Source organism: Papaver somniferum, chromosome 11, assembly GCF_003573695.1.
Source record: "Papaver somniferum cultivar HN1 chromosome 11, ASM357369v1, whole genome shotgun sequence".
NCBI lineage: Eukaryota > Viridiplantae > Streptophyta > Magnoliopsida > Ranunculales > Papaveraceae > Papaver > Papaver somniferum.
The window spans coordinates 35,136,774-35,153,386 of record NC_039368.1 but is presented as its reverse complement, the minus strand read 5'-3'; the positions used below and the strand labels follow the sequence as shown (position 1 = coordinate 35,153,386).

Below are 16,613 nucleotides of genomic sequence, written 5' to 3'. Positions count from 1 at the left end.
TTGTTAATGAAGTTGTTAGTTTGTCAGCGTCGAACAACTTGCAACCTCTCTCTTCTTCAAAGGAACGGGGATTGGTCTCAAGGGTTGAGAATATAACTTAGGTGGAGGAAAAACTTTCATGATGAACCATCAACTACACATTGGCCATTGTCCAAGAACTAAACTTTCAAAGTCCATGCTCTATTCCCAAAAACATGTTTTAAACTTCACCTTATTTCTTCTGTTCTCAGACATCTTTCACTTCTAAACTACCAAGAAGACTGAAAAGTAGTGAAAAGGATGTCCTTTGGACGTTGGTGTTGTTGGATATCAGAAGAAGCAACGAACGGGTGGCTAGTAAAGACCATTCCACAATCAGAAAAGAAAACAACAAAAATAGTTTCAGCCAAAAGCATAAAACTCCTAGTTCAACATTTAATAAATGCCAACGACATGTGTCATAGATTTCCCTGATCAGCTAGAAAGTTAAAAATATCAATAGAACTTCTCTCTCACACAACCCAGAAAGAGTTCTTCCAAACACCCACATTCATGGCACAACTTACAGCTCAAAGAGGTATGAAACCACTATTCAATGGTGATAGATTATCAATTGGGTCTGAAATTAGAGACCCAGTGTGTGGTAAAGTTGGTTGTGGGTTAAGACTCATTCACAATCACCATAATCATTTCCACCATGAAAAGAAGAGGTTTTATGGGTCTAGATCAAAGACAAGGATTTTCAGTTCTTTAAGGAACAAATCAAGTAGTTCTAATGCTGATGGACGATCATTAAGCATTGGTTATGATGGAGGGGATGTTGATTTTGATCCATTTGAATTTAAAAGTGATGAGTTAGCTTGTTTCAGAGGATTGGTCTTGGATATTTCTTAAAGGTTAGTTTTTTTTTTTTTTTACACTTCAAAAATTCTGACTAACTTCTACTGTGTTCATGGGTTCTTTTTGATTGTTTATTTTTTTGTGAAAATTAGTCTGGTTCTTTCATTGTGTTTTATCTAATTTTCTACTGCAGACTGATAGTGCATTATAATGCATAATATCAGATAATCCCTTGTGCTGCTCTTAGGAGTGCTTAGTTTAGTACCACTTCTCTTCTTTCTGTGCTGACAATTATAATCTTGCTTCTGTTTCTCATAATCTTGCATTAGAGTACTTCTACCTGGTACTTACCATTATAGTTGTGGGAGACAGAAATCTAGTTTCTAATGTGTTTCTGTATATTTAGAATTTTTGAGGGGCTTTCATGTGTTATATAGCTTGGATCAATATCTCTAAACTTTGGAAAACTTTTGGTAAATTTCAATTAAGTGGCAAAATAAATGAACAGAAAGGGCTAGCAGTACTATGACCACCATCATTACCACATTCCTAGTAGAGATGATCCTTTTCAACAATCTGTTTTAACTTTTAAGCGATAATCCCAAGCTTGCTTTCTTTGTTTCGCAAGCATATTCCAAAGCTCTAACCTTCATGTGTATTTCGTGATCTGAAATGTGGAATGATGTTTATTCTGCGGGTTTTGTTAGAATATTCCCTCATCCTATGCAACCTAGGCATCTGTTGTTAATATACTATATAAGGTCGTTCCTCTGCCTACTGCTTTTAAGGAAAGTTAGATTATCGGAGCCAACTCCAAACCCAGCTTGACACTTTAAATTTCCAAGATTTTAGTTAATGTGAACTGTGGAGGACTTAGCACATTAAAGGTTTAGTGAAAATTTACCAGGAAATAGTTTCACCAAGCTCTCTAGATTGACTTTGATGCACACATTGCATCTCATGGTTCCAACATCTAAGAAGATGAAGTGAGAACTAGGAGTTTGCATGTTGCTTTATCCGAGTCTTCCTTCGTTGCACTTTACCTTTTCAACCATAAACTTCTAGGAAAATTAGTCAGTGGTTTCATTATTGAGCAAGCGCTCTCCAAACTACGCATATACATAATCAACTTGAGGTATCCAGAGGTTACGGTGCACTGATACATTGGTGTAACTGAATGGCTCTCATATGACTTAGATGGCTGGAAAGGTTATGAACGTCGCTATCCTTGTCAGTAGAAGAAGATGATTGCTGATCTTAAAGAGACTAATCCCGTCACGATCTTGTGAAAAGTTTTATTTGTTTTGCTGTGACCACCAAACCTGGGAGGACATACAATTGTAGAACCTACCACCTAATCAGAGATGTGTCTCTTTGGTTTTTCATCTGTTTCCTCAAGGAGTGGAGAGCAAATCTGGCCCATGTTATAATGAAACAGAGGTGAGTCAAAGGTTTGTTTAAGTGCAATTTGGTTGAGATGAGATCTGAAGGCCAGGTGCACACAGAGGTGGATTAAGCCATTCACTTAGTCACTTGGTCTACGAGGGGGCTGAGCCCCTAAAATGTATTTCGGTAAGTGAATCCGTGGGTCAAGCTTGGGATGAGTTAAATAGCTAGGTTATGTGCCTAACCTATTTTGCTTGGACAGATACATGACAAGCAGGTAATAGCATAAGGTTTCTCGTGTTCCTACCTAATCTAAACCTGAATTTTGTCAACCTTTTTGGTAGTTTTATGGGTGAAAATGTGAGAGAGAATGCACCAACATTATGACGTACTCATCACCTCCATGACTGACGTTGGTAGTGGCCAGTGATAGATTTGTAGTCCTTAAAATGTGCCATTTACATGTTTTTCCTTTTTTCAAACTTCATATATCACGTACTAATCTTTGTCACCTAGAAGAAGTTGACTTTGGAGTAACAAATTGCTCATTGTTCAAAAGTTATATCCTGTGGTGAATGCTGTTATGCTTCCCGTTAAATGTTCGTTAGGTCTTACCAAAGAATGTTCGTGGATGTACAGATATTCTGTTTCTTATTTGGCTTGGCTTTTATGTACGTTGCTTCTGTGGTTAATATTTGAATTTTGTGATCCGTGAAACACGTGTTAGTAGCCCCATCTTGGCCTGCTTCAGTTTTGGATGATATGGTTTATTACCAAGTCAAAGCTATCACTGGCTCACAGCTAAAGAACTGAGCTAATCAGCTCAACTGAACCTCTATTTCTTTGGTCTTGGTGGTTTCTGACCTACTGCGGTTTTCAACAGCCAGCTTGAACTTGGAGCCCGCATTACCACACTGGTTACCAAGTACCGAGATTACAGAGGCTAACACAATTGATTTCCTCCATTTAAATTTGCTCCTTAGGTTTTATGTTGCACTTCTTTAAGGAGGTCGTTTCATTCTAAAGGCATCGCAATTTTTTTTGCTTTCCCGAGTTCGAGTTCATTGGACCTTATGCCTACTATTGATACTTGATATACTTAGACTGTATGTCTTTTTCTTTTCATTCGAAACAGGTTATTTAGTTTTTGCATCATGTAAAAACCAAGTTTACATATCATGCCTGATTTTTTTTTTTTTTGTTTTGTTTTATCATTTGGTTAGGCCTGTCAATGTCGTCTGCTGGAAGCGTGCTATTTGTTTAGAGTTCATGGAAAAGGTTGGATTGCTGCTCTACTAAATGAAACCCTTTGATTTTCTTTGGTGCTTCGGAATATACGACCAATGTTCTACTTTACCCTTACTTTGTGGGGTTCACGGAGAAAGTCCATTTCCAAATGTAATTTTCATTACCGTGATTTCTTTCGTGTTATGTTTATTCTGATCTTGTTTCCTTCCAGGCCGATGTCTTGGAATATTATGATCAGACCGTAGATTCTCCCAGCGGATCCTTTTACATACCAGCTGTCCTAAGGGTATGCAACTGATAAGACTTGGTTATTGCATTTGAAAGGGTGTTTAAAATAAATTCTTTTTATGTTATTTAATGTCTTACTTTAATTTGTCAATAGTCATTTATTTTCTTTATTCATGATTTTTTACTTTTTAACATTTATGCTATGATATTTCTTGCTTGCAGGTTCCCCACTTACTGCAAGTTGTCAAAAGAAGAAGAATCAAACAAAACCTCAGCCGGAAAAATATACTTTTTCGGGATGTTTTCATGTGTCAGTAAGTCTCTTTTTGTTTCTGGGTTTTTCCAAATTTCCCTAGTTTACTAGTTAATATCTTTGAAGATTACATGAGTTGGATATAGTCATTTTTTGCTACAGTACATGGGGAGAATTTCGCTTAGGGGTGCACATACCCTACCCATATCCGCCAACCCTACCCTACCCGCCAGTTTTTTAACCGTATCCTACCATATCCACTATTTGGCGGGTAGGGTGGCGGGTATAGATTTTCTTAACCGCCATTAAACGGGTAGGGTGGCGGGTATAGGCCATATCCTACCCACCCTACCTAGGAGTGCACATACCCTACTCCTACCCGCCAACCCTACCCTACCCGCCAGTTTTTTAACCGTATCCTACCCTATCCATTATTTGGCGGGTAGGGTGGCGGGTAAATATTTTCTTAACCGCCAGTAAATGGGTAGGGTGGCGGATATAGACCATATCCTACCCACCCTACCCGCTGTGCAGCCCTAATTTCGCTTACACTAAAGTGATATAATCTATAAATCTTAATTCCGTGTTGAGTGTTTGAACCGTGACGTAAAAAATCAGTCTTACTAATATCTAGAATCATGACAAGCGCAATACTGTGAAACAGCTGAAGTAGTTCTTAATGTTTCTGTATCAGTAACATCACAGAATTTGTATGCTAGTACATATCTTAGTTTTGTCATTAACTAAACTGCATAACCACACTGTAAACTACTCAAGTTATGAAATTTGCAGTTAACAATATGTTGACATCCTCTGACAACAGGTACTGTTCCTCGCGTGAGAGCTTGACCATTGATCACGTTCTTCCAATCTCACGAGGTGGAGAGTGGACATGGGAGAATCTGGTAAGAGCACTAAATAGTTGAGAATTCTTTTGTTTTCATGACTATGGCACAAAAAGGAATTATGCGGATAATCATAAACCCGTGAAGAATTTCATAGATAGGCTGCCCATGGTTAGTGTATCAATTTAAGGCACTTCTTTCTTTCTGTTTGCAATTTAACGAACAATTTTTTCCTTGCTGCTTATCATAACTCTATTGCATATTTTATGCCCCTCTCTTCTAGTATCAGTTTGTCAAAAGATATATTCCTTTTTGTTAACATGATAGTTGTTCCTTACAGGTTACGGCTTGTGTAAAATGCAACTCGAAGAAAGGTCATAAAACTTTGGAGGAAGCAAACATGAAGCTTCTGAAGGTTCCAAAGGTGTGTCCCTTATGTTTGCTTAGCATAACCTGAATACGGTGTTGATAGTTTTCCTATAAGCAAGATCTATAGAAGTATGAACTAGGGAAATAAAGCATGGACATCAACCCAGCTACACATTAAGTAGTTGATGTTTGTGATAAAAATCTATCCACGGTCATCATGTTCTGCCAGTGGAAGTTAGAGTTGCATGCTGACTAAGATCTTTCCTCTTCATCTTGCAGGCACCAAAAGAGTATGATATACTTGCCATACCATTGACAAATGCATCTGTAAAAATGCTGAGCTTGAGAAAAGGGACGCCAAGTGAGTGGCGCGAGTACCTATCTAAATCGCCTTTGGATCAATGACACTGTTCTCTTGTCATTGTTGGTAATGCTTGGAATTGGTACGTCCCTAATCTGTGTACATATTGGTGTTGTTCTGCTGCCTCCATACTACAACGTGGGTCTGCATTCCTCATTAAGACCATGTCGTAGTTTGTCTGGTATATTCTGAAATCCAATCAGAAGTGGCATTTATTGTACTAAAAAAATGTAACCATGTATAATTGTATATCCACTGTATATCTTAATACACAACACTGTATCTTCCAATTTACACTTACTACTGTAAAGTTTCGGCAAATATAAATAAAAAGAATGCCACCTTCATTATTTCCTTGGCCTACCATTTTTTTCTATCAAGTTGATTGTTTATTGACAACTGCAACATGCTCTGCCTAGATATTGAAATTTATCACTGGTTTGGTAACTATGGTGGCTCCCTGCAATCTGATTTCTCACCGGCATGTCGCCTTCTTAGATGTTTCAATGTACACATACACAAACACATGTATCCATGTTATATGTACACCCTTCATTTTTGTACTTTTGAAGCACATATGTTTTGCAGATAGGATTGTGCTGTAACAGTGAAATATTCTTTGTCTCGTGCAATCAAAACAATTGAAGAAGAAAGACTCATCATCATCCTTCATTTAAATCAGCTTTGTCTTTTTGAATTAAACCCCAGTCTTTCTTGAACAACACAATGGAAACCAAATTAAACTCTGAAAACTGAACCTAGACACCACAGAAAGATGAGAGATGAATAATGGGTCGTACTACTGTCAACCTGGTGGTATGACTTTGACCATTTTAAGTTGTTCAACTGCTCGGTTCGTTTATATGCCCGTAGGAGTAGGAGAAAGAAAGAAATGTAGAATATTTCTCATTTTCTTAAAATAATTGAATTGAGAAACAGGGTACAGAGGGAGATGTTTGTATATTAATAATTTGAAGCTTGACTCGAAAAATTTTACCGCCAAGAATGACAAAATTGGCTTGTGTTGCGGCACCGGCTGTGGAGTAAAAAGAAATAATACTACTATACAGTAACAGAGTTATCTTGTTTTTTGAAATGTGTTTGATTGATTGTTGAGTATTCATATAATTGTGGGGGTGTGGGGATGGGTTTTGCTTTCCTGCCGACACAGAACAAGTCAGTAATCACTCTCACTCACTCACTCCATACATTATTTTTATTTATTTTTTTTCTCAAGAAATAATTATTTGTTTTCTTCTTTTTAAGAGAGAAAAAAGAGAAAACCCTCATTTCAAAAATTTAAATACCCAACAAACACTTCACATTACAATATTACTCTCTCACTCACTCACTCACCCTTTCTTTATCCATCTCTTTTCTTTTCTTCCTCACTAACTTTTTTCACAGGGTTTCCATTTATAGTCTCTGTGTGTTTCTCTGATGGATTTCTATAGGAATATGTCAGTAGTTACAGGTGGTGGTGGTGGTGAAAATGGCGGGTTTCCATCTTCAGACTTCCAACCAGAACAGTTTGTTGTTTCTCCATCCTCAACTACTTACTCTTCTAAGCTTGGGGTTGTCTCATCTTCTTCATGTTGTTCTGTTGATGACCTTTTCTCCACTCAAAATATGGTCAGTCTACTCCTACTTCTTCTTCTTCTTCTTCTTCTTCTTCAGTTTTTGTTCTTCCATTTCATGGGTTATGAGTAAATACTATTGGCTAGAAGCCTAGAAATGGGATTCTTCTAGTTTCTTGGCTTCATTAGTTGTTTGTTTTTGAGTCAGTTGCTCATATTCTTGTTAAATTTGTAGGAGCAGGAAGCAGGTGATGTAAACATAGAATGGCTATCAAACTTAGTTGAAGATTGTTTATCCAACACTGGGAATTGCATTAATCAGCCTTTACCAACAAATGACCACCAGCCATTGAATGTCAAAAAACATTACTCGTCAGTATCATTAGCAGATAATCAACATCATTCAACAGCACCAACAGCCCCATCTCTACAAAATTTTCTGAGTATTCCAACTGGAAATTCCACAACCAAAAGAAGAAGAACCGCCAAATTACCAAGAAAGCCATTCAGCAGCAATAGTAGTATTAGAAGTAGCACTAGTGGTAAGATTAATAGTAGAAATAGTAGTTGGTCATCTCATCATCAAGGAGCAAAAGACCCACAAAACCAGAACCCTAACCACCACCATGTGGTTATGACTTCAGAGTACATGACTCCACTACTAGTACACCAAGCTTATTGGTTAGCTGATAGTGAACTCATTAATGTACCCCAAAATGAGAGCACCAATAATAATAGCACTAGTACTACTACTTTCACTACAACCACAACCACTATTGATGAAGATGATGAGCAAGAAGAAATTATGATGAAAATGGAAGAAGAAGAAGAAGAAGAAGAAGAAGAAGAAGAAGAAGAAGAAGAAGAAGAAGAAGAAGAAGAGGAGGAGGGTAGAAGGAAGGACAGCTTGGGAAATCTAGGACAACCAAGGAGATGTACACATTGTCTTTCACAAAGGACCCCACAGTGGAGAGCAGGACCATTGGGTCCAAAAACACTGTGTAATGCATGTGGAGTTAGGTTTAAGTCAGGGAGGTTGTTGCCGGAGTATAGACCAGCTAAAAGTCCTACTTTTGTGAGCTATAAGCATTCCAATTCTCATAAGAAAGTTCTGGAGATGAGAATGTCCATTCTTCCTTCTTCTATTCATTCTGAATAAAGATGTTTGAAATTTTTTGAGACAGAAAAAAAAATTGGTAGTGCAGTTTTTCAGTTCTTTGCTTTTTAGTTTTTGTCTATGTAGTAGTAGTGATTCTGCTTTTACCCTTTTTTCTTCTTTTTCTTTCTACTGATTATGTCCCATATCCTCTTGGATTGGCCATTGCCAACATTTATGTACGTTGTTATTTGCTTTGTAGAAAACACGATTTGACGATTTAAAGGTATCAAGCACTTTATGTAAAAATGCAGGACTCCACTCATAAGCAAAGAAAGATTCACAGTGTGAAGCTTTCAGGCTTTCAGCTCAATACCTGTGCGCATACGCGGATACCCCTTCCCGTGACTGTTCCAGTGCAAGAAATGTCACCTAAAATAAGGATAACATTCATCATCCACTACAGATATTATCTTTCGACGTAAAAGATAGCTCAGGCAATTAACTAGACGTTTGGGACCAAATTAGTGAAAACTACTACTACCGTTGACAGATGTGGACATCACATATATAAGCCAGCCAGCTGCAGGTCCGACCTTTTGAATGTATTAGCTACCATCTCTTGGGTGGTTGTCTAGTTCTAATTTTCAAGACCCTTCTGACCGAAGGAATGTTAAAATCTAAAATCGATGTTTGCAAAGCTGTTCTCGACTAGTTTTAGTAACAACCGAGACCTTGCAGTTGCAGAGTAGATTCAGAATTGACTACAAGAATGCAAACCGAATTTAATTTTTCATTACGATTTAAATGGCGGATAGGAATTTAAACCTCTTCATGTCACTATCGTATACCAGCATCCCAGAGTGCATTGTCTAGTGATTGGCAGCATTATTACATGACCGAAGATACTATGCATCATTCTTTAATTTGAAGTGAAGTTGAATTTGAAGCCCCGTTTATTATTAAGCTAAAAACTGGGTTACAGAACGTGAGAGATTAGCACTGCAAAGTTTTAAATAACTACGAAGTCTCACTGACTTGTAAATTTGCTCTTTCACATTTCATCATATGGGGACATTGGCTCCCATATTATCTTTCAAATTCACAAGAATCTTGCTGCGGCAATGGGTTTTTCAAGTCCATAGATGTGCTCTTGGCATTTCACAGGTCGTATCAAATTTTCTTTTTTTTGGTTGTTTGTTTACGTTAAGAATATGGCCTTTTGAATTTCTAATACCAATTTTTGGGGTAAAGATGTACACGTGCCCCCCAGTGAGATAAAGTTCTAGATTCGCCATGTCATCATCGAATCACTTTGAAATATTCGAAATTCTTGAATGCTTTCCCACTAAAACAACTAGGAGTAGTAAAGAAGTTAGACTACTAAGTTTACCTTTTAAGTCAAGAATGGTGTGAAAGTAAAACAGATATCTCCCATTTAAGATTTCGAGGATCTATTTTTGACAGATTCACTTTTACTCGAGTTCGTTGGAAATTTGGAATTATTTCTCACTTTCTTTAATAATTTTATAATCCTACCATAATATCCACCAATTTCACTTCATTAACTTTCTAATTTGACATTTTTTTTTCTGGAAGCATATATATATATATATATATATATTAATAAAAGGACTAAATTTTGATTACACGCGGGAATGTAATTCACATGGAGTCGGTTAAAAGAATCTGATTAAGAAAAGGCGGGTTTATTTGATCCCATAATGTTGTCGAGTAATTGCCTTTTTCGCTCCTATTTGCTGCGAAGTTTGCTATATCGTCAGTTGTTTGGTTTAATTTCTCTATAATTATGTTCAATATGGCAGGAAGGTATTTGACGCATTCTTTATTTGATTTCCGCAATCATTTGTGCTATATACCAAGGAGCTTCCGTTGGTGTTTTAATGAAGCATATGAGATTCTCAGAGTCTGTTTCAAATAGCACCTGTGGCCATTGTCTTTTCATTGCTATTCTGGTTGCTATTACGGTTGCGCATGTCTCTGCCGTCAGTGCATTAGTTTATCCTAGAGGTTGTGCAAGAGTCATTATGGTTTGAGCGTTCGAGTCCCTGCAAAGGAATCCCGCTTCTGCCATACTTGGATGACCTCTAGCAGATCCATCCGTGTTTATTTCTATCCAACCCGAATCCGGAGTAGATGTTTGGAAATCTTCCAAAAATAAACTCTCCTGCTAGAGTGAAAACATATCCACTCGTAGACTTAGACTCCTTTGAGTCAACTATCCAGTTTGCATCACAAAGTCCCTCAAGGACAACAAGATACCTTTCATAAATTAAACAAAAGGTAATAGAGTATTTTAGGTACCATAATACTCTACTAAGTGTATCCAAATGCTCTTTCTCTGGACTACAAGTATATCTACTTAACTTACTCATAATATAAGCAATGTCTGGACTCTTACAGTTCATTAAATTCATCAGACATCCTATAACTCTTGAGTATTCAAGTTAAGATACTCCATTACCCTTATTTTTTCTCGAGTCTACAAGAAGAATCGTATGGAGTACACGCAGGCTTACAATCAGGCTGATTGTATCTCATAAGCACAAATTCAATATAATGAGAATGACTAAGACTATAAATGTTTGATTATCTTCTAATCCTCATCCCTAAGATCACATAAAAAGGGCCTAAGTCTTTCAAGCCAGCGTTCTCACTTAGTGCATGTTTTAGTGGAATTAATCACATCTATGTTTGTATCAAGTATAAGCATATCATCAACATACAAACATACAATCACACAAGCATCCTTAACAAGTTACTTGTAAATACACTTGTAAGATTCATTAACTTAAATCCACTACACATTATCACATGATCAAATTTTCCATGTCATTGTTTACGTGCTTATTTGAAAACCATACAAAGATTCGTTCAATTTACCAACTTTGTCTTCATAACCTTTCACTACAAAGTACTCAGGTTGGTCTTTGTAAATTTCTTTATCTAATTCACAATTTTAGAAAAGTTGTCTTAACATCCAGCTGATGTATCTCCAAGTTGTTTATGGCAGCAATATCAATTAGCATCTCAACAGAAGTAATTCTCGTCACAAGTGAATAATAATCAAGGAAATTTACACCTTCTTTTAGTTTATAGCCTTTAGCTACCAACTTAGCTTAATACTTTTGCACAATTCCATCTACCTAACGTTTCCTCTTAAAGACTCATTTACATCTCATGGTCTTACTCCCTGGAGGTAAACTAGCAAGCTCCCAAGTCTGGTTCCGACGGACCGAGTCCATTTCACTAAATGAAGCTTCTTACCAGAATGGAGTTTCAGTAGATATCAAGGTTTTTTTACAAATTGGGGGCTCAGACTAAGCTAGACATGTTATGAAGTCGGATTCGTAGGAAGTCTCAAGTCTAATTGTTTTACTTCTGTTAGGCTCAACATCAACTTCATCTTCCTTTAAAATAAGTTCTGCCTAATTGAAAATAAATCTAGGGGATCAACAACACATCTCTAATGAGATATAGGTTTAGAATAAACATGTTCAAAGAACTCAGCATCCCTAGATTCCGTAATAATATTCACACCAGAGTCAGAAAAATCAGAACACACAACCAAAAATCTATATGTAGAAGTATACTCAACATACCCTATATGAAGACACAATCAACATTTTTGGTTTCAATATAGTTCTTTTAGGAAGAGGAATTACAATCTTAGTCAATACCCCCCACAATTTGACGCATTCATAAGAAGGGCATCTACCTTTCCATAAATCATATGGAGTTTCATATGATCCTTAAAAGAGTACTCTATTCAGGATATACTAGTTAAGTGGACTGCCTCCCCCCACAAAGCCGCAGGTAATACTGAACTAATCAACATGGCAATTATCATCTCCTTAAGGATACAACTGTTATGTTCAAGGATTCTAATTGGTTTCCAACTTCAAGTTTATACATATTAAGGCTTCTAAGGCATCATCCTTATCCCTAAGCAAGTATACAAGATAGTACCCCGTACAATCATCTACGGAAGTTATAAATCATCTTTTACCACGGTGGTTTTGGGTTGAACTCATGTCAACTAGGCCTAACTGAATTAATTTTAAAGGCTTAGAATTACTCTGAACATTTGTGCTAAAAGGTTTTATAGCATATCTTGATTCTTCACAGATTTCACTTTTGTGTTCAATATCCAAACTAAATTTAGGTACGCAGCCTATGCTAGCCAGTTAAGCATTGACTTATAAGTTTACGGTTCCAAGTCTACCACGTAAAACAATCAATCACACAAGAAAGCACAAGAATCAACTATGTTCACATCATCAGTTTTCCCGTTAAGCTTATATAGACCCAAAGTCATATAACTCTTTCCTAAAAAATCACTGCCTAGTTACAAATTTTTTTCCAGATTCAATTAAAATATTAAATCTTTTACCATCTATAACAGAACAAGATACAAGATTCTTGCATATGCTCGGAACATGAAAAACTTCATTCAATGTGAGAATATTACAAAAAAATGAGTTTCTGCTCGACTTTTTCCTTTTATGCAACCTCTGTTGGAGATGAGTTACTCAAAAAGAGTTTCTCGACATCCCTTATCCTCTAATAGGAGCTGAACAGGTCTCTGTTTGAATAAACATTCTTGGTGACTCCAGAGTCCACCCACCGATATCTCACATTGGTTATTAAAATAGCTTCTGACATCATGCCACTGAACTCGTTATATTTGTTTCAACTAAATTAACATTAACTTTCTACTTGTTAAGGTTTTTACGTTGTCTACAATTTACTGCCATATGGCCAGGAATTTACAAACATAAAAAATCACCCTTAATTAAAGTAATGCTAGATTCAGGTTTACGAAACATACCTTTCTTATGAAGACCATGCTTAGAGTTGCGCTCGATGTTTTCACCTTTGCCAGCTTTGGAAGATTTGTTTCCAACCACATGCGCCTATTAGCCTTGTCCCTTGGAGATGACACCTTTATTCACAAACCACAATTCCGAATCGGAAAGTAAAATATGAGTTTTGAAGATAACATATATATATACAAACTTCGTTTGAATCACCATTTCAAAAAACTCATGGTTACCCCATAAAAACTACTTTAGTTAACAACAAATTTCTGCTCGTTGGAAATTTTCAGGAACGTTTCTCTGGTTTGTAAAATATCAAAAAAAACAATTAACAACTCCAAAAATTCTGAAATTTTGTGTGGGTAACTATCAAGGTGTCTACTACATTATGTACAAGGGGTTCGTCGAAATTCCTTATAAATTAAGAGATAACTTAGAAACTATACAGCTGACCAAAAAATCGTTTTTTGTTTTTCACTCCACAATTAATCCATGATTATTACAAACGCTAATGTCTTAAGATTGTTGGGTGCAATAATCAAAATAAGGAAAAAAATCAAATAAGTAAAGTTATTGATACTTAGCTCCTTTTTAATGGAAGTGATGGATTTTACGAAACGATAGAGCTTCCCATATCTCCACAACAGCAACAAGGCAAAACTTTGAAAAAACAGAGTGAGTCACGTGTTCAACACGCTGCCCTTAAGACATTAGCGCCCGGCTACACTCAAGAGTGATGCTATATCCCTCACAGGACGGATATCTCCAGGATAAAACACCCTACTATATCTACTACTAGCATATGTAGTAGATGCTCAACTTGAGCTTGGCAACTCCGAAAAAACCGTTAAGGAAAATCGTGAACATTAAAGAAATCACCATAAAATATTTTCTCTTGGGGGCCTCTCTAAAAAATAAAGAATCCCCTTTCCCATAGATTTTACAAAAGTAGTGAATTTGTTTATATAATTGACAAATACAACTTAAGAAGAGGAACTCCCCGATGTGGGACTAAAAATATTATATAGTCTCTTAAAACAACTAAAAAGTGGAAACTCCACGGTGTGGGACTAATAAGTTTTTCATTCACAAAAGAAAACAATAAATTATAATTTTTATTAAAACTTCAGAAATCATATTTTATTAATCGTTTTCCAACAAAGTGACTGTACCTTGAAAAATTGGTTGATGTTGGTGGTATTTCTCGTTGTAGATACAGATGCAGATGGAATGTGGTTGATCGCCAATGTTCCATAATATTTTCATGAGCATATCTTTATTGTGATGGATACTCTTCCTGATGCTGAGTCCTCCTTTCGCTATCTGTGTGTTGAGTTTGTTCCATCCCAAAGAGTGAAGTTTTCTAACAAAGGAATCATGGCCCCAGAAAAAATTTCTGGTAATCCGATCGATTTGTTTGTGAACATGAGTGGGTAAAAGTTGTGCCTGGATAAGTTGGTTGGAGGCTAGAGTTAAGGAGGTTTTAATGAGAACTAACCTCCCCGCAGGTGTAAGGAATTCTGACATCCATCCTTGAGATTTACGAGCTAGCCTTTGAAGCAAAGTTTCGAAGATGTGACGGGAGGTTCTCCCGTGTTTGAATTGTACCCCAAGATATATATGAGTGGTTAAAGAGGTTGCCATGTTGTAAACTTGGTCTAGAGTATTTATGTCGTGTGGCTGTAATCTCGGATGGTGGATGATTGTTGATTTGGCTGTGTTGATTATTTGTCCTGCTGATGAGCCATATGATTGAAGTATCTTTTTTAGGTGGATGTTACTCTCTTGGGAGGATTTGTAAGTGATTAGGATATCATATACATACATAAGATGTAATATGGGTGACGCTTTTTGCGATATTCTGATACCTCGAACCAAATGTCTGGTTTCCAGTTTGGCAAGATTTGTTGATAGAATTTAAGCACATATAATGAAAATGTATGAAGATATGAGATTACCTTGTCTTATGCCTCTCGTTAGTGTGATGAAACCATGAGGGTACCATTGATGTTGATGGAGTAGGTGACTGAGCTGATACATAGCATGATATAGTCCACAAATATTGTTGGGAAGCCTAATTTGGTGAAGTCTTTTTTAATTAAACCCAGTCAAAGCTATCATATGACTTTTGGATATCTAGTTTAAGAGCAATTTTGGGCTCTGCTGAAGTTTTGATGTAGTGGAATAGCTCTCCTGCAATTGCGATGTTATCGTGAATTGAGCGTTGAGGGACAGAGGCTCTATGATATGGGATTATTAGAAATAGGAGAAGGGGTCGAATGCGGTTGACTAGAATTTTTGATATGATTTTCTAACAGACATTTCAGAGGCGTATAGGTTTGAATTGAGATGGTTTTGTTAGGTGGTCCACTTTTGGAATTAACGTAATGTTTGTGTGGTTCATGAGGGGTGGATATTTAAATAATTAAAAAACTTCGCACCATGCCTATTATTTGAGTGTGAGTGATATCCCAGAAAACTTTGAAAAACTTACTTGTATAACCATCCGTCCCAAGGTCAGTTTCTGAGTTGATGGAGAATAAAACTTGTTTGATTTCTTGTACTGTTACTTCTGCTGAGAGTGAATCACATTGTGTAAATCTTGGCATTATTTCCTCAAATATATCTTTATCTATTATTGTGCTCGGAGCTGTGTATTGAGTTGTGAAATTGTCCAGGATGATCTGAATTACTTGATCTTTATCGGAAACCCAGTTGTTTTGCGGATCTTGTAATTGTTGAATGTTGTTGCAACTTCGATGTATGGTTTCTTTGGTGTGGAATAAGGTCATATTATTATTCCTGATTCGAGCCATTGTATTCTGGATATTTGTTGCCAATATGTGGCATGACATTGGAGTAAGGTTAAGTGTTGATTCCTTAGCTCTTTTTCTTGATTTAGTCAATATGTTAATTCCTTGCCATTATGAATGGCGCACTGATGTTGTGCCCTCTGAATTTGTGTTGTTGACTTGCGTATTAATTTTAAAAGATGCCCAAAGATATCCTTGTTCCAATCCATAATAGTTTGGACGGTGGCGATTATCTTTCGCTGAAGGTCTAGAGCAGGTTCAGCGTCACTTTGTTGAGTCCAGGAAGATGCTACAACTTTCTTGAGATGAGGGTGCGTCAACCATAGATGTTCAGACTTGTAATTTTTTGTCCCTTTCATTCAATTGCTTTGGTGTGAAAAAGGATGGGGGTATGATCAGTCCTTATCCTCGGGAGATGAGTGACGGTAGCATGAGGATTTTCCATGCGCCAATATAGGGTTGCAAGTGCTATGTCCAATCTTTCTAATATTTTATCTTGACCATGCTGATTGTTTTTCCAAGTGCTTGGGTCCCCACGAAATCCTAGGTCGATGAATTGCATTTGATCTATCATTGTGAGGAAAGGTTAAGTTTCGTTATAGTTGACTTGTCTTCCTCCTTTCTTCTCCGATTGGTTTGTTACTTCATTAAAGTCCCCCATCAACACCCATGAGGTTGAGTTGCTTATGTTGGGGAAAATTATTGGGAAATCCTGCCAAAAATCAGATCTTGCATCTGGATGTGGAGGACCGTAAATGCCTATGTAGATCCATGGTT

General features: G+C 36.9%; 1 protein-coding gene and 1 pseudogene across 2 annotated transcripts; both read left to right on the top strand.

The window, feature by feature from the left end:
* The first annotated feature begins 285 nt into the window (after nucleotides 1-285).
* LOC113322482 lies at nucleotides 286-5,859 on the top strand (annotated as a pseudogene).
* Nucleotides 5,860-6,804: 945 nt separating this feature from the next.
* Nucleotides 6,805-8,475, top strand: LOC113320185 (GATA transcription factor 2-like). Of its 2 annotated transcripts, none has more exons than XM_026568122.1 (2): nucleotides 6,805-7,141; nucleotides 7,328-8,475. In XM_026568122.1, the coding sequence occupies exons 1-2, from the start codon at nucleotides 6,950-6,952 to the stop codon at nucleotides 8,243-8,245; spliced, it is 1,110 nt and encodes a 369-aa protein (XP_026423907.1). In that variant the 5' UTR covers nucleotides 6,805-6,949; the 3' UTR covers nucleotides 8,246-8,475. The 2 variants fall into 2 exon arrangements, with proteins under 2 accessions (XP_026423907.1, XP_026423906.1); XM_026568121.1 differs by having other exon boundaries at nucleotides 6,806-7,141; nucleotides 7,322-8,475.
* The last annotated feature ends 8,138 nt before the right edge of the window (nucleotides 8,476-16,613 follow it).

What these genes read in the sequence shown, in the direction of transcription:
- LOC113320185 (XM_026568121.1), top strand. Translation starts at nt 6,950, where the DNA reads ATGGATTTCTATAGGAATATGTCAGTAGTTACAGGTGGTGGTGGTGGT. An exon ending in TTTTCTCCACTCAAAATATG is followed by an intron (nt 7,142 to 7,321) that starts GTCAGTCTACTC and finishes TTAAATTTGTAG; the next exon opens with GAGCAGGAAGCAGGTGATGT.